Source organism: Macaca nemestrina, chromosome 14 (assembly GCF_043159975.1).
Source record: "Macaca nemestrina isolate mMacNem1 chromosome 14, mMacNem.hap1, whole genome shotgun sequence".
NCBI classification, from domain to species: Eukaryota; Metazoa; Chordata; class Mammalia; order Primates; family Cercopithecidae; genus Macaca; species Macaca nemestrina.
The window spans coordinates 77,581,398-77,607,146 of record NC_092138.1 but is presented as its reverse complement, the minus strand read 5'-3'; the positions used below and the strand labels follow the sequence as shown (position 1 = coordinate 77,607,146).

General features: G+C 41.1%; 1 protein-coding gene across 5 annotated transcripts in view; it reads right to left on the bottom strand.

Annotated features, from left to right (window-relative positions):
- Nucleotides 1-25,749, bottom strand: part of LOC105481032 (zinc finger protein 462) — a 153,263-nt gene that overhangs the window by 29,179 nt on the left and 98,335 nt on the right. For all 5 annotated transcript variants that reach the window (XM_011740281.3, XM_024792629.2, XM_071078113.1 and 2 more), the window contains exons 8-10: nt 13,022-13,289; nt 10,690-10,826; nt 617-840 (exon numbers count right to left, since the gene is read on the bottom strand). In XM_011740281.3, coding sequence (XP_011738583.1) covers nt 617-840; nt 10,690-10,826; nt 13,022-13,289 — 629 coding nt within the window. The remainder of the gene's footprint in view (nt 1-616; nt 841-10,689; nt 10,827-13,021; nt 13,290-25,749) is intronic.

Below are 25,749 nucleotides of genomic sequence, written 5' to 3'. Positions count from 1 at the left end.
CCGAAGTAGTTGGGACCACAGGGGCACACCACCATACCGGGCTAATTTTTTGTATTTTTTGTAGAGATGGGGTTTTGCCATGTTGCCCAGGCTGGTCTTGAACTCCTGGACTCAAGTGATACGCCTGCATGGCTGCTTTCTTAATTAACACTGAGACTACATTTTAGGCCTGCAAAGCCTAAAATATTTACTATCTGGTCCTTTATAGAAACTGCCAAACCTTGTGATTTAAAATGTATTAACATTTCAAATAACATAGCAAAATACTTCTTTTAGAGTAAGCTTTAAAAAATGCAAAGTATAATGTTTTATGTATAGTATAATCACAGTGACATAAAACAAATGAAAGTTGGTCTAGAAAAGAGACCAGAAATGCTCAGCATTTGGACTGGTGTGGTAGAATGACAGGTGATTTCCCTCCCACCCAACCTGTGTTTCACAATTTTTAAAAATGACCTTATGTTTCTAATAGAAGACACTAGACCTCACTTTGAAAGCTCTTTGAGTTCACATCTCCATCTGGTACACAGTGGGTGTGACTAAATGCAGTGGCGTATACCCCTTGGCCCCTCCCCACAAGTGTGCTGAGGCAGGAGCAGGAAGCCCTGGTAAGTACCTTATGCTCATCCCGAAGGTGGCTGTCCAGTTCCTCCGTGTGCTTGGTCTCATAGTAGCATAGCTGGCATTTGTAAGGTTTCAGTTCATTGTGCTTTTCTATATGTTGCTGGAGGCTCTCATCACTGGAGCAGGTGAAGGTACACTTATCACAGCGGAAAACTACTCCCTGCAAGTATTTGGACAGTTTGGACCGGCAAACTTCGATGGGGACGACGCGCTCTTCTGTGGAAACAAATTGAATGGAAAGATGGGAATTTTTACTGATGGCAAAGCAGATGTTCTTTCTTTGGAATGTAAGAAGAAACTCACCCAATCTTGCTGCTTCTCATGGATCCGGTTCCTTGAACTGACACACACGCACACTGCCCCTCCTCTAACCCCCAAACAACATATTCCTCGGGAATGAGAGGGTGTTTTTAAGACCAAAAGCTTCTTTGTGTACTCAGTACCCAGAATGACCTACAAATAGAGGTGGGGCGGGCTAGTAGGTGCTTGCTAATTCCTGAATGGAGGTGATTAAGGCAAGGGGGAGGAATGGAAGTAGCTGCAATTTTTACCAACACTAACGATTACTGACAATAACCATTAGCATGCCTTCCTTCCTCAGCAAGTGTAACTGAGGCTGGACTTACAGATGTTTTCAAGGGGGAAAGAAACTGACATTCACCAGGCACCCATGTGCTGGTACCTTTCTATCAGCAACTTTAGGAGCCTGGAGTTACTCTCATTTTTACAAATAAGTACACATGGGTAACAGAGTCTTCAAGCAACTCTCCAAAGGTCATAGACATTTGGCAAAGCAGAGATGTGAAACCAGGTCTGCTTAACTGTAAATCTATTATTTCTCACTATTTCCAATTCCATTCTCATTTCCCCTTCTAAGGTATTCTCAAAGAGACTCTTCCCTCCTTTTGAAACTAAGGTGATTTCTCATCTAATATCAAGTCTGAAAGCAAACCTGTACACTTTCATTCACTAAAACTCCAACTCCAACTATGAAGAGCTCACAAATGAAATGACTGCAGGCAACAATCAGGGGAGGTGGGGTTGCGCAGGAGACATGGAGGATTTGTGTCTTTTTAGACAGTCTGTAATCTGATTGTCAGAGGGAAAAAATAAAAGAGAGAGAGGATTTGGGTGCTTTTCCCGTTAACATACCAAATGCTGTAGGGCTGGAAATGTGTGTGCTTGTTTATTTTGCACTCTCTCACCCTTGTGTTTAACTGCTCAAATTAAATTTCACACCAGTCTGCCCAGAGTATCAGCGCACACGCCAGATATCCATAACTGGGATAAAATTAAAATCTGTGCTATTTATGCAAGAATCAAATATAGCGTGTGTTTTCATGCTGTGTCTGGATTTCAGAAGACTCAGAAAGTTTACAAATGGACGCACACAACATATACTTATATTATTTAGAAACAGCAATGTATTATTAAGTCAAGAAAGCATGATTTATTCCCAGAGTCACTGAATAGCAACATTTCCAGGGCATTGGTACGTTGTGCGCTATTGCGACTCACTCTTCAGAGTCCTCCCTTTGTTGTTGGCCAGTGTGCAGGCCCTAGGGAATTTTTTCCCCACCCAATGTCATGCCTTAGTCTCAACCACAACACTCTGATTGTAGGGCAGTCACTGCCTTGCGAGTCCTTGAATGCAGCGATTAATCGGCCAGCGAAATGCTGGGCAGAGGAAGCGTGGAAGGTGGTATCTGCAACATACTCCCTGGAGCTCTAATGCATGTTATTTTCCCTATACAAAGAATCAGTTGCTTACTTAGAAATATAAATATTTTTAAACCCAAGTATAGCAGACAGCTAAGAAACACATGATTATAATGTAATCCACACATTTTTTTAGAATAGCAACTGTTTAAGTCCTCTAACCATTCAGTTGTATGGTTTGGTGTAAACGGAGAAAAAAAATGCTTTGGCATAAACTAGTAAATCTTAAGGAGCTCATGCTAGGATATTCTATTCCTGTAACCCAGGGTTTCTAAAAAGTAGCGTTATTGAGATTTTGGGACAGGATAATTCCTTGTTGTGGGGAACCAGCCTGTGCATTGTAGGATGTTTAGCAATAACTGTGGCCTCTACCCACTAGGTGTCAAAAGCACCCCCTTCTCTCCAGCTGTGACAACCAAAAATGCTGCAGACTAACACACTCTGGGGAGGCAAAACTGACCTCAGTTGAGAATCACTGCTCTAAGCAAAGTGCCAGGCATTACCTGCAACTACGCTGGGTAAGGCACTCATGGACAGAACCCATGAACAAGCTGGTGTCAACAGCAAGAGATGGGGCATGCAGGCTGAACTGGGGGAACTGCCCCCATGCTGGGGACATGCCTTTAGACCTTAGGAGTTCATGGGAAGTGTTGACATGAACTTTACTGGCATCTTCCTTGGGACTACATCCCCCTTGCTCTCTCTACATTTTTGTTCCTGATTTATATGTTATCATCTCTACTGCTTCTACTCTTATTCTTTGGCTTTGCCCTGTCCTGCCTGCCTTGGTTCTGTTGACCTCTGCAGTGATGAAGAACAGCCGGGTATCATTTTTCATATAATGATGTCCCGCACGCCTCAAAGATAGTCATTCAGTGACTCTCCAGTCTTCACTTCTCCACAATTAATAATCAGTTCTTTCAAACTTTTTTTATGAGTCTCCTTTTCAATTCCTCTACCACTTAGGTTGGTTTTCTTTGCAGTTTCCAATTTCACTATGTGTGTCCAAGTGAATTTTACACAAAGTCATGAACAGTCAGAATAATACTCTGAAGTTCAAGTAATTATTCATGTGAACACCACTGCAGTCTATTCAGTGCTCACAATGGTTCAAGCACCGTTAGGTGGTTCTGCTCTTGACATAACTTTTTATTCGCATGACACCCTGCAAAGTCAGTTCTGTTTTCTTCAGTTTGTTGATGTGGAAACTGAGAACTAATCAATTTAGCTACTTCCTCAAAGTTACACCTCTGGTTCAGCAGAAAGTTGTGACGTAGGAACACAGGTCTTCTGATCCCTGCCATGGCCCTCCTCCTGCACCCCTGATAAGAACTCTCCAGTCTGTATGTGTGTGCTTATAAGCTTTACATTTATAATATTTAAAAAATGCAAACGCTACAGATTTCTAAGGTAACCCTTTATGTTGGAATGTCTTTCAAGCACCTTCTACAGTTGAGGAAAGGGTCAAATCCCTGCTTAACTTAATCTGAAATCTAGAACTTCCCATTTCCAAACTAAGACATTGCCAGTCTACCAAATCTCTTAATTATGTGAGTTTTTACTAAGATATTAATTTTAGAAAAAAGTTAGCTTTTTCCCCTTTCTAAAAACATGGTTAACATGACCAAGATAAAAATAAAAAAAGACAGACTTTAAAAGGTGGGCAAACGACTGACAGTGTTTTCTGAATGAGGTCATTCATTCTTGAGGCAAATGAAGGACATAAAAGTTAAAAACTGGAATGGTTCCAGGTATAGACTGGGCTCTCCCTTGGTTACAGAAGCTCAGTGCTCAGGGTTTTTTCTATGGGGGCAGTGACAACTGTGGGTCTTTTTGACTTCACACCTCTCAAAATTACCTTGGGTGAAAACTCAAGGCCTGAATCACACTCATTGTGACTCAGCTTCTAGCACTGGCTGCAAAAATATTATGACTTCACCAGTTCGACTACAAGATGGATTGTGTCTCTCATCTCCTCCTACTCAAAAGATGCTTGGTGCTACAGCAGGACATAAAACCAAAGAGCCTGGGCCTGAGAGTAATGTCACATTGAAGCACATGTGTACTAAGGTGCAACAAGAGCTGAGAATAGCATGCTTTCAAGCCTCCATGGAGGTCAGTGGAAAATTCTGCACAGTTGCAATACAGAGGGTTCACTTCTGCTCACATTGGCGAGAAACCACACCACTGCAGAGCCCAGATTCATCTAGTAAAAATCCTTCCTGAAAGGCACACCACAACACAGGTGGGTTTCCTTCCTAGAACATGCCAAGTCTACACGAAGCAATGAGATTTGAAGTTCTTTACTCCACCAAAGCTTTGCATGCAAATTGCACCAAAGCGAAGAAGTGACAAAGTCTGAGTATTAGAGAAAACTATGAAGAAAATAACATTATTTTTAAATTATCAATCATCCCAAAATGTAGCCATAAACAGATACACATAAACACAAGCAAAACAGTTCCTGGTAGGAAGTATGAGGTTTTGATGTTAGCCAGGCTGCCATCCTCAAGCTAGAAGGAACTGGAAATCGTACCTCTAATTCTATCAGGCAAAGGTATTTGGGGAAGTTGAAAGGAAACATGTAATTTCACTAAATAAAATTAAAGATTGGCAATCTCACTGTAAACTTTATTCTCAAGAAAAGTGACACTGATCAGACAAGTTAGGGGAGACTACCTCCGTTCCCAAGGCTCCCGCTTGCAAGGTTCAGATTCAGCATTTGTCTACATATTAGGAAACAGAAACTTTAAGTTAATATGCCAATTAAAGACCCACAGCAGTGATTTCATGGTTCCAAAATTACAATGTAAGTATTTAGCAAAACTGTGTTTCATGCCTAAAATCTGTGGCCAGTTTTTAAGGCTCACTATGGATGTACAAGATACACACATATGGGCAAAGCTATGCATGAAACATTGTGCTTTCCATGGTGATCAACTCAATAGGAATACCCTCATAAAACTATTTATTCACCTGTTTTTTTGTCTCTCTTCTCATTCAAGTTCAAATTCCTTCAGTGCAGAAACCTTGCCTGACTCTTCATGGCTGTATCCCTACAGCTTGAAACAATGCTAGAGCTGTCTCCTCCAGCTGCCCAAGACGCCAAGAGAAAAGAAGGCCAAGGGAAAGAAGATGGCCTTGACTCCTGCTGTCATGAAAAAGCAGGAGGCCAAGAGGGTGGTGAATCCCCTGTTTGAGAAAAAGCTTAAGAATATTGGCATAAGACAGGACCCCCCGCCCCAAAGGGACCTTAGTCCCTTTGTCAAATGTTCCCACTACTTCTGGTTATAGTAGTAAAGGGCTACCCTAGAAGCAGCTCAAAATGAATCCCGTGATTAACCAGTTCACCCATGACTTGGACCCCTAACAGCTCTCAACTGCTTAAGCTGGCTAGAGACAAAACAAGAGAAGAAGACTGTTGGCCTGGGTTGAGAAGAAAGCTGCCAGCAAAGGGAATGTCCCCACAAAGAGGCCACCTGTCCTTCCAGCAGGAGTTAATACTCTTACCAGCTCAGTAGAGAACAAGAAAGCTCAACCAATGGTGACTGCACATGATGTGGATCCCAGGGAGCTGGCTGTCTTCCTGCTTGCCCTGAGTCCTAAGAAGGGAGTCCCCTACTGTATTGTCAAGGGGATGGACAAATTGGGGTGTCTAGTCCACAGGGAGATCTGCACTACTGTTGCCTTCACACGTTAACTTGGAAGACAAAGGCGCTTTGGCTAAGCTGGTGGAAGCCATCAGGACCAATTACAATGACAGATATGATGAGATCCCACATCACCGTGGAGGCAAGGTCCTTGGTCCAAAATCTGTGGCTTGTACTGCCAAGCTGTAAAAGGCAGAGGCTAAAAAACTTGCCACTAAACTGGGTTAAATGTATACTGTTCAGTTTTCTGTACATAAAAATAATTTAAAAATCTCCTTCAAAAAGCCAAAAACAAAACATGCTGGCATATAGTGGGTGTTCAATAAATATCTGTTGCACGAATGAAAACCTATCAAAAGTCCTACCACTGACTTCATCCTTGAAACGAAGTTCAGGGCTTAATTTTTCCCTAGTTAAACTCATCACATCATGGTCAATCTCACCAAATATTGATCTGACCTAAGTTCCTATTTCCTGAATGAGATGCGTCTACCAATCCTTTGCTTCAACCTTTGCTAAATTAGTATTCAATAAGCGTCTCATCAGTAACCTGATCAGAATTTGTCCTGGCTTCCCATCTGTCTCCTGATTAAAGTTCCAACTTCTATATTAGTATCCAAACACTTCGTACTTTGGCCAGAACGTACTTCTCTGGTATGCTTCCTATTCTCTTCAGGACCCCGGAAATGTCTAATACCATTCTGCAAATATATGTTGCTTCCACTGATCTGAGTAGTTTATTAAATTGTCTCTTCCCTCGTGTAGTGGGTTGAAGAGTATCCCCCATAAACTTAAGTCTACCTGGAACCTCAAAATGAGACTTTATTGGTACACAGGTTCTTTGCAAATGCAATCAGTTAAGGCCACACTAGATTAGGGTGGGCCCTAAATCCAATGACTGGTGTTCTTATAAGAAGAAAAGAGGGTACAAAGAGATACACATAGGGAAGAAGGCTCTATGAACATGGAAACAAAGATGGGAATGATGTAGCTATAAGCCAAGTAGTGTCAAGGAACCCCGGGAGCCATCAGAAGCTAGGAAAAGGCAAAGAAGGATCCTTCTCTTGTGCCTTCAGAGGAAACATAGCTCTGCCAACACCTTGATTTCAGATTTCTAGCTTCCAGAACTGTGAGAGAATACATTTCTGTTGTTTTAATCCACACAGTTGGTGGTCACTTGTTACAATAGCCCTTTTAAACTAATACACCCTGCCTTAAGTCTTCTCTGCCTGTTGAAATGTTATCATAGATCAGTTTGAAAGCCACTCCTCTCTACCACAAACAGAAATAAACCTCCTAGGTACCCGTCACTCACTGTCTTGTGTATACTATGCATATGCTCATCTCTGAGGAGAGTGGGTACTGGATCTTATGTTCCCCATTTTGCCCAAAGAACCAAGCATAGCGTGTTATGTAACAAGCAAATAATGAATGCTTGCTGAACACATGAGTAAACATCATACTATCTTTTGCTGTGGCCAACATAAATCCCTCATTAGTTCACATTCAGATTTCCCATGAGCGAAGGAGATTCTCTCCCTACTTAAATATATCAATTTATACAGACAAAAAGCAATGGAAACTCTATTTTTGCCAGCAGTAGCTCTGTCTCTGGGCCAGTTCAGAAGTTGGTTTTCTTGCTTTTCATCCCATATACTTTAATTAACTAAGACCTCCGAAAGATCTTGTACTGTGGACCTGAGAGACCAAGGATGTCATGGATAGAGCAGGAAGAGGAAAGTTGCAGAAGGAGCCACATCTTGTTACTTTGAGATCAGCCCCAATACAAAATTGCAAGGCAGACACCCAACCCTGTCTCTCGACTTGTTAAGGTCAGCTTCCTACTGAGCTGCCATTTTGAGTAGAGATGGACACCAAAGCCAGGCTGGGACACAGATGGTTGACATGGCTGTGTCCTGCCTGTGGATCCATGGACTTCCTCTGTGACCTCAAGCCCGTCTGATAATTCTGTCCTTGAACCCAGCTGCCACAGCTACTAGAACACTCAATAGGGTGACACTACCTCTCTCAGCATGAGAGAGTGATGCCTGGTGGGTAAAGGCAAGAGCTGTGGGTCAGACAAGCCTGAGTTTAAATCCCAGCTGGATTACTTATTAGAGATTTCATGTTCGTCAACTTGTTAGCCTTTCTGAATCTATTTATTTCCTCTTCATGGGGGATAACAGTCATCCACCACACAGGGTTTTGTGAGAATTCTATAAAATGACATACTGTAAAGCACTTAGTACAGTACCTGCTAGGCAAGCAACCGGCAACAGTAACCAGTGTTATTGTTAATGTTATTATTACTATTCATCCTCAAATGCTCATGTTCATTTCAGATGGATGTTTTCTGACCTTGATAAGCACTCTGAAAATGATCTTTACAAGTAAACAGAAGAGACCACAAATAACCAGTGACAGGTAATGTGATGAGACATGGGATCAAAGGACTGCGATTGACTGCTTACCAGTTGGATGACTGTGGGTGAGTGATTCCAGCTCTCACGGGCCCTGCAAAACTTACTATTGTATTTATGGCGGGCACAATAAACACTACATTATACACTGTCCCCTTCAGGAAAATCTGCCAGACAAATTTCTGAAAATTTCCTGAACAACATTTCAAAAAAGTCTAACAAGCACTTGAAATCTGGTTGCTACTGTGGTTTTCTTTTCTCCCATGGCAGGCAAGGAATCTCAGGGCCAAATCTGCAGCCCACTGTGAACAAGTGCATGGCACCTCACAGTATCCACTGGGTATCCAAACGCTCAGCTAGCTTTTTCATACTTAGAGGTGAACTTTCCATTAGTTTCTTCTTATTTTGCATTTACCCCAATTTCCTCATTTGTTTTTAATCCTATAGTTGTGCAGACAAAGGTTCTTAAAACCTTTGTGAAATGAAGTAGATGGGAAATAAGTACATTAAATTATAAAAGAAATAGTTTGTCTCAATCTCAAGTTTCACACGCGTACAAGGGGAATAGAGCAATCGTATCCTTCACAATGTTGCTGGAAGATGAAGTGAATGTGGGTGTAAGTGGCACTTTGTTGAGGGTAGAACATTATGGGAGTATTTGTGGTCGTAGTGTTTAATCTCTCTTTGCTTCCCCCCTTCTTGTGTTCTCAGCTCAGGGAGGGAAAGTCATTGAGCTCGTTAGGCATCAAAGCTCTGTTCCTGCCAGGCAGCAATATGGGAAAAGAAAGGAACCAACCACAGAAAGTGAAGATTCACCGTGTCTGTTTGCTCGGCAGCAGCCCTGCTGATGGCCCCTTACCAAGCTGTGATAGGGCACAGAGCCAACACAACACATGGGCTGGGGGACCGGAAGCCAGGTGACTGAGGCGGAACACCAGGCGGGACCACTTGGGCCAAGAATTCCTGCCTAAATGTTCCTATGCTGCTTCTCCCAGCTTGCAGGTGGACATCCTAGCCAGCAACGATCTCATGTCTCGTTAGAGTGCAAGGGGGAGGAGGGAAATCTGTGTGTGTTAAATGTCCAGCCTTCCACTGAGTTTGCACAGACATTTGTGTGTCACAAATGTACTGGCCAAAGGCAATGGCTCAGGGAAAATGTGAAGTGTGTTGCAAATGGCTCCCAAATACCCAGCATTTCAGAGTGAGTGACATCTCAGCAAGACAACAGATGACACTCATTGCTTTTGAGGTCTATGTGACAAACATTGAAAGGCTTTCTAAGGTCAGAAGCAAAGGAATGAAGATAGGAGGGAAGAGGATGAAAAGAAGGGATGGAGAGAAAGAATGAAGTCGATGGAAAGATCAGTAGAAACACCAATCAAGACTGGCAATGAGCACCCCACTAATCTTTTTCTATCCACCTGTGGCTTGAATCTTTTCAGGACAAAACAGGTTCTACATAACACATTTTTCCTTCCAATGCAGAGGAAGCCTGTTGTTTAACAATGTTTTAATTGACCCAGGGTAAATGCAACTCTAAGAAAGACCGAAGTGGACTTAAAAGAAGTATCACTGTTTATCAGCAGGAACCAACATTTATGGAACAGTCATTATGCATCCATTATGAAAAACCACTGGACACTTTACCCATTATCTCATAGGTACAATCATCTCTTTTAATGGATGGAGAGGTTAAACACAGTAGGCTCTAAAACCAGAATTTAAATCCAAAGCCCATGGATTTTCTGATTATTATTAGAATATATAATAGAGACTATTATTAGAATGCATAATATACATTATCTTAAAGAATTCTCTCTCCCTCCAACCATTTCAAGGGAAGTTCCACGTTCTGCTTTGGAAATCATTTTGGTCTTCTTGAAAGAATCTCTCACAGTCATAGAGCTCTTCACATTTCACATTTGCTTTCACCCACCCATTTTGTTTCTTGTTCATTCCTTCGACACAGTCTACGCAAGGCTGTGGGTGGCAGAATTTTCAGAATGTACAAATCCGCCATGCTGGGAAGCCCTACAGAAATGTTCACTGCAGAATCCATCACCTTTGCCTCCCTCCAGGTGGAGGAAATACACCCAGCAGGAAGGTGTTTTTACCCTATTGGCTGTCACTGTGGTTATCACTATGGTTTCTTGCCTGAAGATAAGGTGAGGAACAAGGCACAGGTGCTACTGCCACTCTGAGACAGCATCCCTAGAAGGCCGTCTCTGCTGCCTGCCCACCCCCTGCATCCAAGAAAACCAAGTGAGAAAGGTTACCTCGGTGCAGCACGATGTGGTCAATCATGTTGCGCTTGTATTTGGTGTGATAGAGGCAGAGAGGACAGCGAAGATCTTTGGGGCCCTCCTCGGGAACCGCTGAGTGCCCAGCTTCCACATGCATAGTAAAAGCAGATCTAGGAGAGAGATTGGGGAGAGAGGTAATGTGTGTAACCAGGGATCACTGCATTTTCACATTTCCTGCTGGCAAACCTGTTATATATGTCCAAGTGCGGCTCTCCTGCTTGCGGGGCTAAAAAAAAATCTGTTAATCATGTTTGTTGACCACCCAGAAACTTGGTCATTCAACTGATATCTGAACACTGTCAAATGGTGGTAACTTCTTTCCGGAAACTGTGCCCTGGGCTGGGTTCAGAGCCTAGTTTGAAAAGAAACAAATTCCCCAAACACCTTATTCCTTTTTTTTTTTTTTTTTTTTTTTGAGACGGAGTCTCGCTCTGTCGCCCAGGCTGGAGTGCAGTGGCACAATCTCAGCTCACTGTAAGCTCCGCCTCCTGGGTTCACGCCATTTTCCTGCCTCAGACTCCCAAGTAGCTGGGTCTACAGGCGCTCACCACCATGCCCAGCTAATTTTTTTGTATTTTTAGTAGAGACGGGGTTTCACTGTGTTAGCCAGGATGGTCTCGATCTCCTGACCTCGTGATCCGCCCGCCTGGGTCTCCCAAAGTGCTGGGATTACAGGCGTGAGCCACCGTGCCTGGCACACCTTATTCTTAAAAATTAAAAATTGTCTATTAAGAGTATGAAAACAAAATCCCGAAAAAGGAGCTGTTTTTCATCATGCTTGGGAGGAGAGAGACTATTTTAAAGCTAGGTTGACTTAGAAATTGCCTGTATAATTCTTCACAGGTAAGGGGGGGGCGGAGGGCAAGTTGTCCAGGAAGTCAATCATCATGATTGACGATTAGGTAAACTAAGTGTTGTTGTACCAGCTTAAAGGTGGAATGGTACTGCTGCCTCTTCCTCCATCCTTTTCAAATCTTCAAAATTTGCAAAGCCTTAAATGTCTCATTAAAATCGATAAAGCCAAGACTTTAATGAGCAGGGACCCTTTCTTAGGAACCCGAGTGCTGCTCTCTGGAGAAAGCCTCTGCCTGTCTGTTGGCTCTCGCCCTCTGGGGTCCTCTAGCCTTCTCTCAGTACCAAATCGCACACGTATTTATCTGAAAAGTAACTAGAGCAAATTAATACAGATAGAATACATGTTCCACCAAATCCCAGCTACTACAATGCTGGTGGGAAAGAGACTTCTTCCAATTCTTCTTTTTCTTTGGACGTGAAGCCTAATTTCCACAGCCTTTCTGTGTGAAGCATGTATTGAAGTAGTCTAAGGGTTAGATCCTGATTACAACAGGAACAGAAAATAATAGCTTTATATCTATACCTAATGCTATATTATTATAATAGCTTTCTATCTATGATCTTATGATACTTACTAGTGTTTGCTTTGTGCCAGGCACTATTCTAAGTACTTCAAGATACACTGGTTCATTTATTACTCATAGGAGCCCTATGATGTAGGTACTATTATTATCTTTATTTTATAGATAAGTAAATAGGGACACAGGCAGAATCTTAGCGACTTTTCCAGAATTACTCAGGCAGTCAGGCTTCACACTCTACACCTGTAACCACTAACCTAAACACTATCTCACAGGATGAGATTCAACTGCAGAAGTTTAGATTACATCATAGGAAGCATTCCATTCTTTAACTGAGTCCATCAATTCTGTCATCCACAGGAGCAAGGGTGACTATGGATTCTCTTTTTCTAGACTGGAACAATCGCTCTAAGATTGCTCAAGCATAGTCTTGGAAGTGCCGGGGTATTGATTCTCTATGTGTCTTTCAATACTATGATCTTAAGAATTAAAGAATTGTCTACCAGGGGAGCAGGGAAGACACTACTGCCAGATGTTTTCTCTTGACTTTGATTTTACTTCCAAGAATATACTTCCCCTCCCCCCCCCCCCACCAAAGCTAAAAAAAAGGAGAGGAGACAGTTCTCTGAAGGGAAACACCACTCCCAGCCTGGGAGGAAATCATTTGCTTCAATCTCACACTACTTGGAGCCCATGTGCTCCAATTTTAAAACTCATTTGTTCTGATATAGCTCTTCATCCCTTTCCAAATCCCAAAGCAGTCTTCTGAAACTAGCCCCTTTCCATGAAGCCTGGACCCAACCCCTACATCATCACATGGGCAGGGCTTCCCATAAGCTCCAAGTAGGAAAGTATAAGGGAGGCCTGCAGTGAGGGGTGGAGCAGGGGCAGCCACCTTCTTCTCCACAGCTGTTCAGGACATCACTTACTTAAAGCCTGTGTAAAAGGAGCAGTCTTTGCACTTGAAAAGCTTCTTCCCACCATGCTTGTCCCGGTAGTGGCGCCTGATGCTCTGGATGTAGCCGGAGGAGAATTCACAGAATTCGCAGTGAAGCACGGCTTCGGTTTTCTGCTCAGTGCCAGCAGCAGCCCCAGAAAGAGGCACAGGGCTAACACGGCTGTTGTTCCTTGCCAGGGCAGCTGACTGATAGTGGTTCAACTGCTGCTGAACATCTGGGGGCTCTGAATATGATGAATCTGTGAAGAGATGGGAAAAATGACACGGGGCACAGAGAACACAGTAGAGGTTCGACACTTGAAAACCCCTGACATCAGGTTTCTTTTTACCCTCCAGCTTTACTAAGGTATAACTGACAAACAGAAATTGTTTATACTTACGGTGTACAAGATGATGATTTGATATGTGTACCCATTGTGAAATGATGACCACATCAATTTAATGAGCGTATCCATCACCTCACAGTTACCATTTGTAAAGTGCAGGGAACACACCCAAGACCTACTCCCCCAGCACATTTCAAGTAAACCACACAGTATTATATATTACAGTCACTATGCTGCACATTGGATCCCCAGAACTTATTAATTTTATAACTGAACATTTGCATCTTTTGACCAACGTTAGTTTTGAGGGGTTTTTTTTTGTTTTTTGTTTTTTTTAAGAGGGATGATTATGATTCCGTCTTTTATCTTCATTTACACTCTACAACACAGATTTGGGGAATGCATGTCGAGAGGAACTATCACCTCTTTAATCTGACTTTGAGGGCTCATGGCATTTAAAAATAAAATTTTGAGGTTAAAGGTTTCAAAGCATAGAAAGAAAGTAAACTGTTTTTTTTTTAAAGGAAATTGCAGCAGGGCAACAGGTTGCCACAGAATACCCGTCCCGGTAGGTGAGAAAAGAAACCCGCATAATGTACACAGGCGTCTACACGAGAAAGGAAAGGACATGATGCAACATCTCCTCCTTTGCAGCCTAGATTTATTCAAGCCAACCAAATAAAAAAAAAAATCAGTCTTTAACAGAAATGCTCAAGCACAAGGCACTCACACAAATATAAAAATGTTTTATGCCTTCACACTCAAGTGATTTAAATTTTAAAATATAAAAATCCAATAGCGTTCTCCTGGAATGGATGTTTAAAGCTTAGTCAGCATTAAGATGGAGATTTATTCATAAATCCCATTAAAATGAAATTCCAAACAAGTTTCCCTGAAAGGTATTTTAAAGTTCGGGATTCTGAGGAAAATGTCGGAAATGACAGGCACAAATCTTAACCCCGAGAAGCTTCAATGGCATGTGGTAGAGAAATCTGATCTAGGAGGGAGGAGGGGAAATCTCAGCGTTTCTTCTTTGAATTAAAAAAAAAAGAGAGAGAGAGAGAAAAGTAAAAATAAATAAATAAAGGGGTTGGGGGAGAGGAAAAGTAAAAGGTCTTGAACCTTTTCCCAACATGCTGCTTTCAATGTGGAGGTTAGAAATGCAAAAACATTGTCCTATATAACCTACAGCTGCCTATGAATGACACAAATGAAGTCCATGAATACCACACAGATGAATTTCAGTGTAACTTTCCTTGAAAAGAAAACAAAGGGCTCTTTTCTTAAGCCTTTCAAAAAGCAAGGGGGAAAGGGAATAGAAACTGTACAAGCCTCCTCCTGATTTGATGGACACTTAATTTTCCAAAGCATAATTCCCTGAGGCAGGACATGGAGGAATTCTCTAAAACCCATATTTGATGAAACCAGCACCATCCATCCCGTCAGCCTCTTCAAACAGGAAAACAAAAGCAGAGCAGCCTCCCTGATTGCTGGGCCACCGCCTGTCTGCAAAACACTCAAATATCTTCCCCTTCTTGTTCTCCTCCCCGCCTCCTCAATTCATATTCCTCAAGATTGAGAAAAACCCCTTTGGAAATTGTAAACAAACCTGCCACACACACAAAATAAAACAAAAGGAAACTTGAACAATCTCTCTAAGCCTCCGTAGGTTCATTACCAGGTGTAAACGGAAGACAAAGGAAGAAAGGAATGACAACTGAATTCATTTTACCCAGTTCTTTTATCTCCTTTTTCTTTATTCCTCTACCCTAGCTGATGAACCCACTCTGGATCACAATAATGCAATTGTCAACTTCTCATTCTTTCTTTCAATAGCAGGTTTGTTTACCATTTCATGGATTGTTTGAGATGTTTTCTATTTAAGCCCTCAAGTCTAGTTTCTGCTTGAAACACATGTACAATGAAGCACAAAACACACTCTACCTCTCTTGTTATCACAGGCTTGAGCTCTAAGTTGAGCACTGCCAGCCAGGATCCCTAGATAGCTTCTGTCCTCTTGGTAATGTTGGTCCTAGTTTGCACTCTTAGCTCTAAAGAATAGAAATTCTTCTATAACCAACAAGTTCAAAGCCAGGTCCTGCTGGCCTGTGATCTGTCCACTACCCACAAATCCACCCAGTGACCAAAACAAATCTCCCAAGTGATGGTCTAGGTCTTAAAGGAGTCACAGTCCCCTCCATAACAAGGCACATCCCTGGCTCTCCCAGATTAGTATGGATGCTGGCAGTGGTCTCAGATAACAGGTACCTGCCATCTTCAGTCCCTTTCTTTCTTTTTTTTTTTTTTTTGAGACGGAGTCTCGCTCTGTTGCCCAGGCTGGAGTGCAGTGGCCGGATCTCAGCTCACTGCAAGCTCCGCCTCCCGGGTTTACGCCATTCTCCTGCCTCAGCCTCCCGAGTAGCTGGGACTACAGGCGCCCGCCACCTCGCCCGGCTAGTTTTTTGTATTTTTTAGTAGAGACGGGGTTTCACCGGGTTAGCCAGGATGGTCTCGATCTCCTGACCTCGTGATCCGCCCGTCTCGGCCTCCCAAAGTGCTGGGATTACAGGCTTGAGCCACCGCGCCCGGCCTTCTTCAGTCCCTTTCTCGCAAAACTATAAAGAAATGAATGGCTCCTCATCAGATGATAAGCCAGATGAATGCACTCCCAGACCTTCCATCCACTCCCAACTCAACACATGCACTGATGTGTCAGGCAGACCCCCTCCAAGGACCCCAGTCTCTTTTAGTTCACACATTTTTATCTTGTCTCTAGGGCCTATTGCATATTATTTCATTCATCTCAAAAAACAAATTCAAAATTTTAACTCTGGTATTTATATAGTATGGAAAACCTGAAGAAATAAAAACGCAAGAAGTCACGGGAAAAGCATTCCAAGAAACAGAGGCTCATCGCCCTTCTCAAATGGCAGTGCAAAAGGAACAGCTGATGTGTCCCTGTCATAAATTCCTTTTTTTTCCCTCCTGGTGAAAATCAGATGGACAGGTTTATTGACAAAAATAAGAAAATCCCATCATTTATGATACATTTGTAACAATGCCCAGGTTACAACTTTTTGTATTTTCTTAGGGCTTTACTTTCCTCTTTGCTGCCAACATTCTCAATTTCGCTCTCGCTCACGTGGAATTTGTGAATAATGTAGGATTTTAGCACTTTGGGCACTAAAGTGATAAAGACATGAGTGTGTATCATTCCACCGATCCTTAAAACGCCCACTTGCTAAGCTACATAAAATTCCTGTTTGTTCAGGAAGCATGGCCTGAAGAGCAGGAAGGAGGTCATTTTGTGCCCAGGTTAGAAAGGCAAACAGATTGTTAGCTGCGAAGGGCATGTCACATAAGTTAAAAATCATCATTAAGACTATTTTCTTTCATTTTGAGCTTAAGGAAGGAAAGGTTAAAAATATCCCTGTGTTGAGAGAGTCAGAATTCTGGTCATGGGGAAATACAGCAGCTGAATCACACGGATGTGAATTCAGTGGGAAGTTCTGCACCCAGCTGCGGCTCACACAAGTTACATCTTCATCACCTGTATGGCCAGTGGTATCCACAATGGAACCAACAGCAAAGACTTTAAAAGCAGGTCATGGCTTAGCATCACTATACATTCCCAACCAACCAACCAACCCTGACACATACAGTCTGAGAAAAGAGTTTTATTCTCTGACTTGTGACTTTAATTACATGCGAAGTTTTAGAAATGAAATTATAATGTATAATTGTAGTCATAAAATAAATTTAATTAAGTTATATGCAGTTCTGCAGTTTGTAAGCTATCATAAGAAATGAATTAAAATCAGGATCAAACTAGAATTTTAGCAATGATGGTCACAGTGCCTACAGGATTTAGAATTTATTCAGAAGCCAGCAATGAATTCTCACAACTATGGTGTGCGGTCTAATTGAGTTTACATCTCAATTTTACCAGTGACGTAGCTGAAGCTGAGGATGACTGGTCACACAGATACAAAGAAGCAGAGGGAGGATTTGAACAAAGACCTGTCTGATTATAAAGTCTGAGTCTTGTGTCTTAGGCATCTGTTCTCAATGGTGACCTCTAGGGTTCTGTGATACGAATCAGAGGAGCCAAAAAGAACATGAGCGTTCTCTCAGCAATAAACACATAGCAGAGAGGAAAGAGAGAAAGTGATAGAAAGGTTAAAATAGTTAAGAAAATAACATTAGAACAGAGGCAAATGATAACAGGATAGAAAATAACATTAAAATGAATACGGAAGAAAACACTTAACATTTTGAAGCATTACAAAAAAAAAAAAGCAAGACTCAAGTAAAAGAGACAGAATATCTGAAATTTCAAAATACTTATATAAACAAAATAAGGGACCACGCAGGAGACATTTCTAGAAGTAAGTTGTGAAGATGAGCCCTGCAAATACCCAGAACTGGAAACCTATCTGTCTAAATGTCATGCTTTAGTTAGATGCTTGATAAATTGTCCTCAAATAATAACACTCTAACATTCTTCAAGTGGGGTTTGCCTGGGAAAAGAAAGACACACAAATGCAAGTGAGGGATGGGTGCTTTTTCGTTGCTCTTGAACATCTCAGGATTTCTATTCTAGAAATTTCTATTGCTGAATTCTAAATGGAACACCCTAACCCTCTCATTTTTCATGTTCCTGGAGAAATTGGATTTTTTTTTGCTAATTACAGCTCTCCAGAATAACAGTTTGAGTTGTTTTTATTTTTTTTCCTTTTTTTCTCCAAAACTTAGTCAGCATAGAGACAAACACAAGAAATTTGATTTTATAAAGGCAAACCACAAATAAATGGACTCTAAGCCCGAGAGAACGAGACTTTCTTGAGTATTCACAGTTCTCATTCCACAACATTTAGTTAACACTGTCCTAGTGCCAGGTCATGTGCTGGCTCTGGGGATTCGAAGTCAAAGAAGACATGAGAGATGCCTTCTAGAAACTCATATTTATTAGGGGAGAGAGCTGAGCAGTTGACTTATGAAAATATAGGCCTCTCCGTGTCTAGCAAACTTACCCCACCGATTGAAGGAATAAAAGAGGCAAAGAGAACAAACGAACAGTAACAGGAGAGTTCAGCTATTGTAAGATTAAGGAAGACACAGGGAAGAATAAGAGTCAATTGGGCAGCAAATTGTAGGAGCCACAGAGGACAGCCCCCTTGCATACTCTAAGTGATACAAAGAGGAAGCCATACCAGAGGATCAATTCTCAATTTTCTGCAGCCCTGCATAGAGAATGTGAGTGAAGGTGAAAGGGAGCAGCAGTACCTCGGTGCCAGCAACTACATTTCATTATATTTGAGCTAGATTTTTGTGCAGACTTGGGAGACAGGCTTGTTGGTCACTGTGAATCAAGCACCAAGAAAAAATATAAGACAAGGAATTTTAGGCAAGCAAATTTTAGAGGTGGCCAAGGGGCAAGTGATTCAATTACACCCATCATTCAGCAAATATTTACTGAGCATTTAAGTAAATAGGAGACCCTGTTCTGGGACAGTAAGACTTGAGCCCTGACCTCAAGCAACTCACTTTCTCAGACAAAGATGTAAATAATTGATCGTGATACAATGCAAACAAAATGTTTTAATAGAGGTATTTATAAAGAGGCAGGAGAAGGAAGGAAAAAGCAGCACTTTGTGCCTCATAGAATGTGGGAGTGAGAGAGATGGAGAGGGGATGTCAAGAGAACTATGAGTGTCCATTAATAAATATAACTAGTATTAATTAGTGTGCTAATTAATGAAATCAACACTAGACATACAGTTACCTAAACGTTCAACTCACTACACCTCCACCTTAAGTCATACATTTTGGAGAAACTAAACAGAAATTCAACAACTACATTATTATCACAATGAAAAAAAAATGACCTAATTTCCCTAGGGTAAAGAAATGATGAGTCTGAACAGAAAAACATGTACATCAGAGGGTGGGGTAGGTTGTGTAAGGGACAATTTAAAATCGCCAAGTTCTAAAATAGCATAGGAAGTTCAAAATAATACATGGATTGTAATTTTCTTTCGAAAAGCAGACTATTTAGCAACTAATGGTTGGTAGCATGGGCCATTAGAAACAGAATATTATCTGTGGATAACTTAAGATACTGTAAAATGCCCAAAGTGAGGAGGTTGAGGGAGAACCCAAATAAGCTAGACGTATAGACCATTATTTCTAGTCAAGAAATAATATTTCTAGTCAAGAAAATTTGAGAAAGGCACACAAACAAAGGTAAGAGGGCAGCTAAAAAATGTACTTTATTTAACAAGAAACTTTTGGGATGGCATGTAACTTCTATTATACAACTGCTAATAAACTTAGGCAAAGGACAAAAATAGTTTCAGTATTTTAATGTATGCGACAGTGATCCAGGAATCTGTAGTGACCAGATACAGAATTCTGCAATGGGAAACCTCCTGAGCTTTGTGATCATCTGAGTCTTCATCTAAAGCTGAAAAACTGTTCAAGCTTTGTGTCTGATGGACTCCTGAAACTCACCACGTTGACAACTGACACCATCTTTCCCTAAACATCTCCTTCCGCGTTCTGAATGTTGGTAAATGGCCCACCACTTTGTTCGAGCTCAAATTGTGAGATTCTTCCTTCAGGGTTTCAGATTTCTCCCTTTCCTGTGGCAGCACATTTAAACACGTATCATGCCTCAGAGACATGCCTCATGACCCACCTCCATTCGTTTTCCTCCCCAGTCCTGCCTTCCCTACCCCTTGTTCATTCAGGTCCTCCTATCACATGTGGGCAACTCTTAAAACCTCCTACCTGGTCTTTCTTCTTCTAAGATCAATTCTAGTTCAGCCAGTATACATATCATTACTCATATATTATTATGATATGACTGTGCCCTATTGCTCAAGAGTAAAGCTATTCAGTCTGGTCTCAGCCCATGTCTCCAGCCTCACTTCCAGCTAGCTTCCAATTCCTCGCACATGCCACGTATTGCATCCTTGGGGGATCCTTGATCAAGGCCACCAGTGCGCTTTCTCTTCTTTTTGCCTGACAAATTCTTACCCATCCTTCAAAACTCAACTGAAATGTCACGCCCTCTGTGAAGATTTTTCCCAACAATCCAAACAGAACTCTTTGCTTTCCTCTATGCTTTGCCAACACATACACATTGTGATTCTTGCCCTGATCTCATTATACCTCGTATTACATTTACAAGTCCTCCTTAAGCAAACTTGGCTAGATCAATGTCTGTGACCTTAAAACATTCTAACCAAAGAAGAACCATGGCAACAGTGGTGTCTAGGCTGATGTTGTGCACCATCCTCTAGCAGGTCCATCCATTTCTGCTTTTAGCATTGGACCTAATGCTAACAAGAATCATCAGTTTCACTTGCTCCTAAAACTTTTTTGTACCAGTTATATTTGCTGCTGAGCTCATTCAATTTAATTAATATTCTATAAGATAAAATATAGGTATAAAAGTGTTATTTCTATGAAAGCTATGTTGAATGCTTTGAAAAGACTTGATAAAGTCAAGTTGCTAAAAAAAATTACTGTTAAGTTACATTTTGGCAAGACCAACTGTAAAAGATTGAGATCATAAAAATCTTGAAGGACTCTGCTCTAAGACTGTTTTACAAATGTCTAAGTTCTCATTCCACTTCAAAGAAATGGAAACTGGAAGTAGCACACAACACAGTGTAGGTGAGTGTGGTTTATGCAAGGGAGGAAACAGGGAACTTCAATCAAAGGAACCAGATTCAAAGACATAGGCTTTACCCTGTATCACAATACTGGTGAATACATTGTATTTACATTTTAAATGAAATTAAAATGCTTAAGGCATTTTTGAAAAGGATTCCCCTAGTTAGGATGGTGATTATCAAAAAAAAGAAAATAAGTGCTGGCAAGGCTGTGGAGAAACTGGAACCCTTGTGTGCTGTTGTCTGGAATGCAAAATGGTACAGTCTCACGGAAAATAGCATGGAATTTCCTCAAAAAAAAAATTAAAAACAGAACTATCATACGATCAAGCAATCCCACTACTGGGTATTTCTCCAAAAGAATTGAAATTAGGATCTTGAAGAGATATGTACTCACTATAGCATTAGTTATAATAGCCAGGAGGTAGAAGTAACCTAAGCGTTCATCAACATGTGAATGAGAGAAAATGTGGTGTATAACACACACACACACACACACACACACAAATATTATTTAGCCTTAAAAAAGAAGGAAATCTTGTTATATGCTATAAGGCAGTCACGGACAAATACTGCATGATGCCACTTCCATGAGGCAGCTAGAGCAGTCAAACCCATACAGAGAGTAGAACGGTGGCTGCCAGGGGCTGTGGGTAGAAGGAAGTGGAGAGTTGTTGTTCTATGGATATAGAGTTTCAGTCATGTAAGACGAAAGAGTTCTAGAGATCTGCTGTATAACAATGTGTATACAGTTAACAATACTATCCTATATACTTAGAAATTTGTTAAGAGGATAAATTCCCATGTTACGTGTTTTTTACTGCAGTAATTTTTTTAGGTGCCTTTAGACAAGATAATCTGTTAGGTTCTTTACAAACTTCATAAACTTTAATTATCACCATAAATACTTAATGACAGCACTTAAGAAAATATCCGTTAGATTGAATTTGTGGACAACCGTGCTATACAGGCACACAAGGCATTGTTCCTGTCAATCTGAAATGACAACCAAGCAGGTAATGTCAGCTCCACAGGAGCAAGGGTTCGTGCTGTCTTTTTCACTGATGTATCCCAATTGCTTAGAAGTGCCTGGAAAGGTACTTAAGAAGATGTTTCCTGGATTGAATTTGTGGACAACTTTCTTAACTCCAGGTACACATATATTGTTTTAAGTTACTACAACAGTGTGTAACACAGAGCTATCAAGATGATTCACAGACTCAAGAAGTCTGCTCATTTAAAAGATTTTTCTTGGTTCTATCCGAATTCCTTTGAACTTCGATTTAATTCCTGTTCTCAAAATACCTGTTTCTTAAGTGCTGTTAACACTGAGCAGAATTTGGCATCCAGAGAAACAACAAAAACCATAAATCACCAATGCAACTTTCCAAGTATTTCTTCTGAAGAGCCTCAAAAATGTTCTTTATCTATGGACTATTCCAAAAGAAAATTATATTCAAAACTAAGCTTTAGAACACAAACCATTTTCATTCCTTCTGGATAGTGTCTAAGGGGGAACATACATCTCTAAAGGCAGTCATATTATTTTATTTCCTTCTTTTGATTATGCCTTGAAAATCTCCAGGCCAAGGACTCTGGCACCTCCTTGTCTACTGTCATCGGTGGAGCTCTCCGGCCTGGACGCACAAGATTATGATACAATGGCCAGGGGGACAATGGACGCTGGATGACTATATATAGGAATTCTGGACTTCGTTGTCATGGAGGCAAATGGAAAAACAAACGCCTAATCCTGAAAATAAGGTTGAGGCCAAACTTGAAGGAAACACACACTGAAAACTTCCTGTCATTCTGATGAGTAAAAACAAAACCTTGAAATATGATCAGGGAATAGATTGAGAAAACAAAACAAAACAAAATATTAGCCTGCAAAATGACACAAACATGGCAAAAAATGGGCAATCTTTCTCTTTTTTGAGATCTGGTTTCCCATCACACTTAAATTCATTGAAAAGGTTTCTCAAAGGCCTTATTTTGTGTGAAGCTTCATGTTTTTTCTTTATATTTTTGAGGAATCCAGGCAGGTCTGACCTGAGGCCAAGGAGGATTCCTGGACTTTTCAATTCACTAGGTCTTATGTTTGGGAACATATCCATTTGTCTTTCTACATTTTTTCTCAATGGCATCACCATTCATTCACCCAGTCAATGAAATCAGAATAAATCTTTGATTCATTTCTCTCTTTCGTTCCACACATTCACTGAGTCAAAAGCTCTGTTGGTTCAGCCTCCTGAGAAACTCTATCTCTGTGATCCACTCACTAGCCCACTGCCATGGCTTTTATTCGGGCCCTCGTGGTTGCTGTGTGAACTTCTACTGCAAAATGTTCCTAACTGGCATTCTATTTTCCAGTTTCTTCTCCCTCTAAGATTCCTTTCTTTTCTAAAATGCAAATGTGATCATGATACCTTCTTAAAGAAAAAAGTCCAAACTCTGAACCAAGGGGCTCACACTCTCCTTCATCTTTCCAGGCTGATCCTCACTCCCATGCCCACACTGTTCCCATGCTGTGCTTAATGCCAGTCACATACAAGGCTTCTAATATTCACTTTTTATGCCTTTTTTCCCTGCATCATTGTACATTCTTGCAATATCCTTCTTATACTTTTCAGTCTGACAAACTCTTACTCATCTTTCACAATTGAACTCAGTCCAAATCTGCCATCACCATGAAGATTTTCCTTGACCTTTCTAGATACACGTATTAAATTTCCCCCTTAGACTCCCCTACTACTACATATCATGCTGTATTAAGATTAATTTATTTTACCCCCACCAGACTATGATCTCTTTGAAATTAGGCCATTCATCCATTTACCCGTTCATGTATCCATGTGTGCATCCATCCATCTATCTATAATTGATCTATAATTGTTTTAAGTTGATGTACCCCAGAACTTAGTCCAGCGGCTGGTCTAAAGCAAGTGCTCAACAAACATGTTAAAAACATCCAAAAAAAAAAAAAAAAGAGTACAGACTGAAAATACTGTTCTGCGAAAACCCACATTTAAAAAGAAAATGGAATTGATCAAATGTTACTCTCTTTCTTTTGGATACTGAGGTTTCAGAGTCTTCCTTCTGAAACACTGAACCATGCTTGCTGAAATAAGCCTGGGTCTTTTTTAATTACATGGACAATGGCTTCTGAACATTTAAGAACTTGAATGCAATGTAATTCAGAATCCATGGCTGTCTCAAGAAGCCAAAGGCTTAATTTCTAGTCTTGCCCCTAAATTAGCTATAAGCCAAAACTCAAAACAGATGCTATCAGCACATCTGGAAGCCACTTGAGATGATTCAGTATGCAGCTCTCTATCCGTCATTTTTTTCATACATCAGTAGGCATTGATGTTTGTGAGATGCTCACATGTAATGGGTACCATGTATTTAAATGCATCATGGCTTTTTGATAAATAATCAACACCTGAGACCATACAAATAGAGCCCTTTGCAATCTGTGAGAAGGTATTCATGGGCTACCTTCAGGTGTTTAGAACCATATTTTCACTGCATACACTGTTTTACCAATTTTCCTCCATCAGAAATGTACTCATCCCAGATATGTAGCATACAGACTACCCATTTTGCATAAGGACTTGTAGTGGCTCAGAAAAGCAGAGATGGGTTTATGTTGCCCAGGTAACCAATGAAGAAACTGAAGCATAACCTGGGGGTCCTGCATGCCCAGTCCCAAAAATGTGTGTTTGTTTTTTCTGCCACTGCAGCTATTCCTTCTTCATTAAATGGTATTTGTAATTCAAAGTGTGTCTTCTTAAAAACCCTCCTTGAAACAGGCAGGAAACTTGTAGGGAAACGAATGTGTGGTGAAGGATCCTTTTTCTAACATTTTTTGGAGGAAACTCTGGGTGGTATCTGCCATTGTTAATTGAGAAGCTCTCACAATACCGAATGCATAATTCACCTGTGAGTCTTTTGAATTGTGTGATGAGGAAGTCAGGTTTCCTGCTGTTCGTTTAGATCATATAGATGTCTTTACCACACTGAAAAAATCCAACAAAAAGTGTTGAGCACAAAAGCCTCTTTATATAAATGACTTGGCCTCAACCGTAGAGAGCTTGTGAGCAACCTCAGATGGTATTTAGAGCTCACAGGCCGTGGGCAAGGCCACAGTGCTTCCTCCTCAAGACCTGACTTGAGGGAAGATGCCTACTGACTTCAAGGAGTTGGTCACAATTGATGGCTTGCTATGAACAGTGCTGTGAGAGCCCGGAGGGAACAACTGTGGAGATTTCTTAAAAGATTCGATAATCAAGAGGAAATAACACATCTGGGTATAAGCATATATATATATTTAGATACACGTAGAGCTCTAAGTGATGCTATACGGAAATCAGGTGAGAAAGGCTATGGTTGATCAAGAACAAGAATGAGCAGCCACATTTCAAAGCACAGAGCTCTTCTAAAATTGTCCCCGAGCGGGAGTCTCTGAGCCAACAAACCCAGTGGGTTTCTTACCCTTTTTTTCTTTTATTTTCACCTATTTCCATGCAGTGTAAGAAAAACCTTGCTCTAGGTTAAGCTATATTTTTAATCACCGTTAAAGCAGTAGGTTGTTCCCTTAGGATAGCTCCTCCACCCACTCCAAACTCACCCACAGAAATGTTGCCCAGTGATGCTGGACTCTGGCGTAGGGTATTAAATTTCCAAGA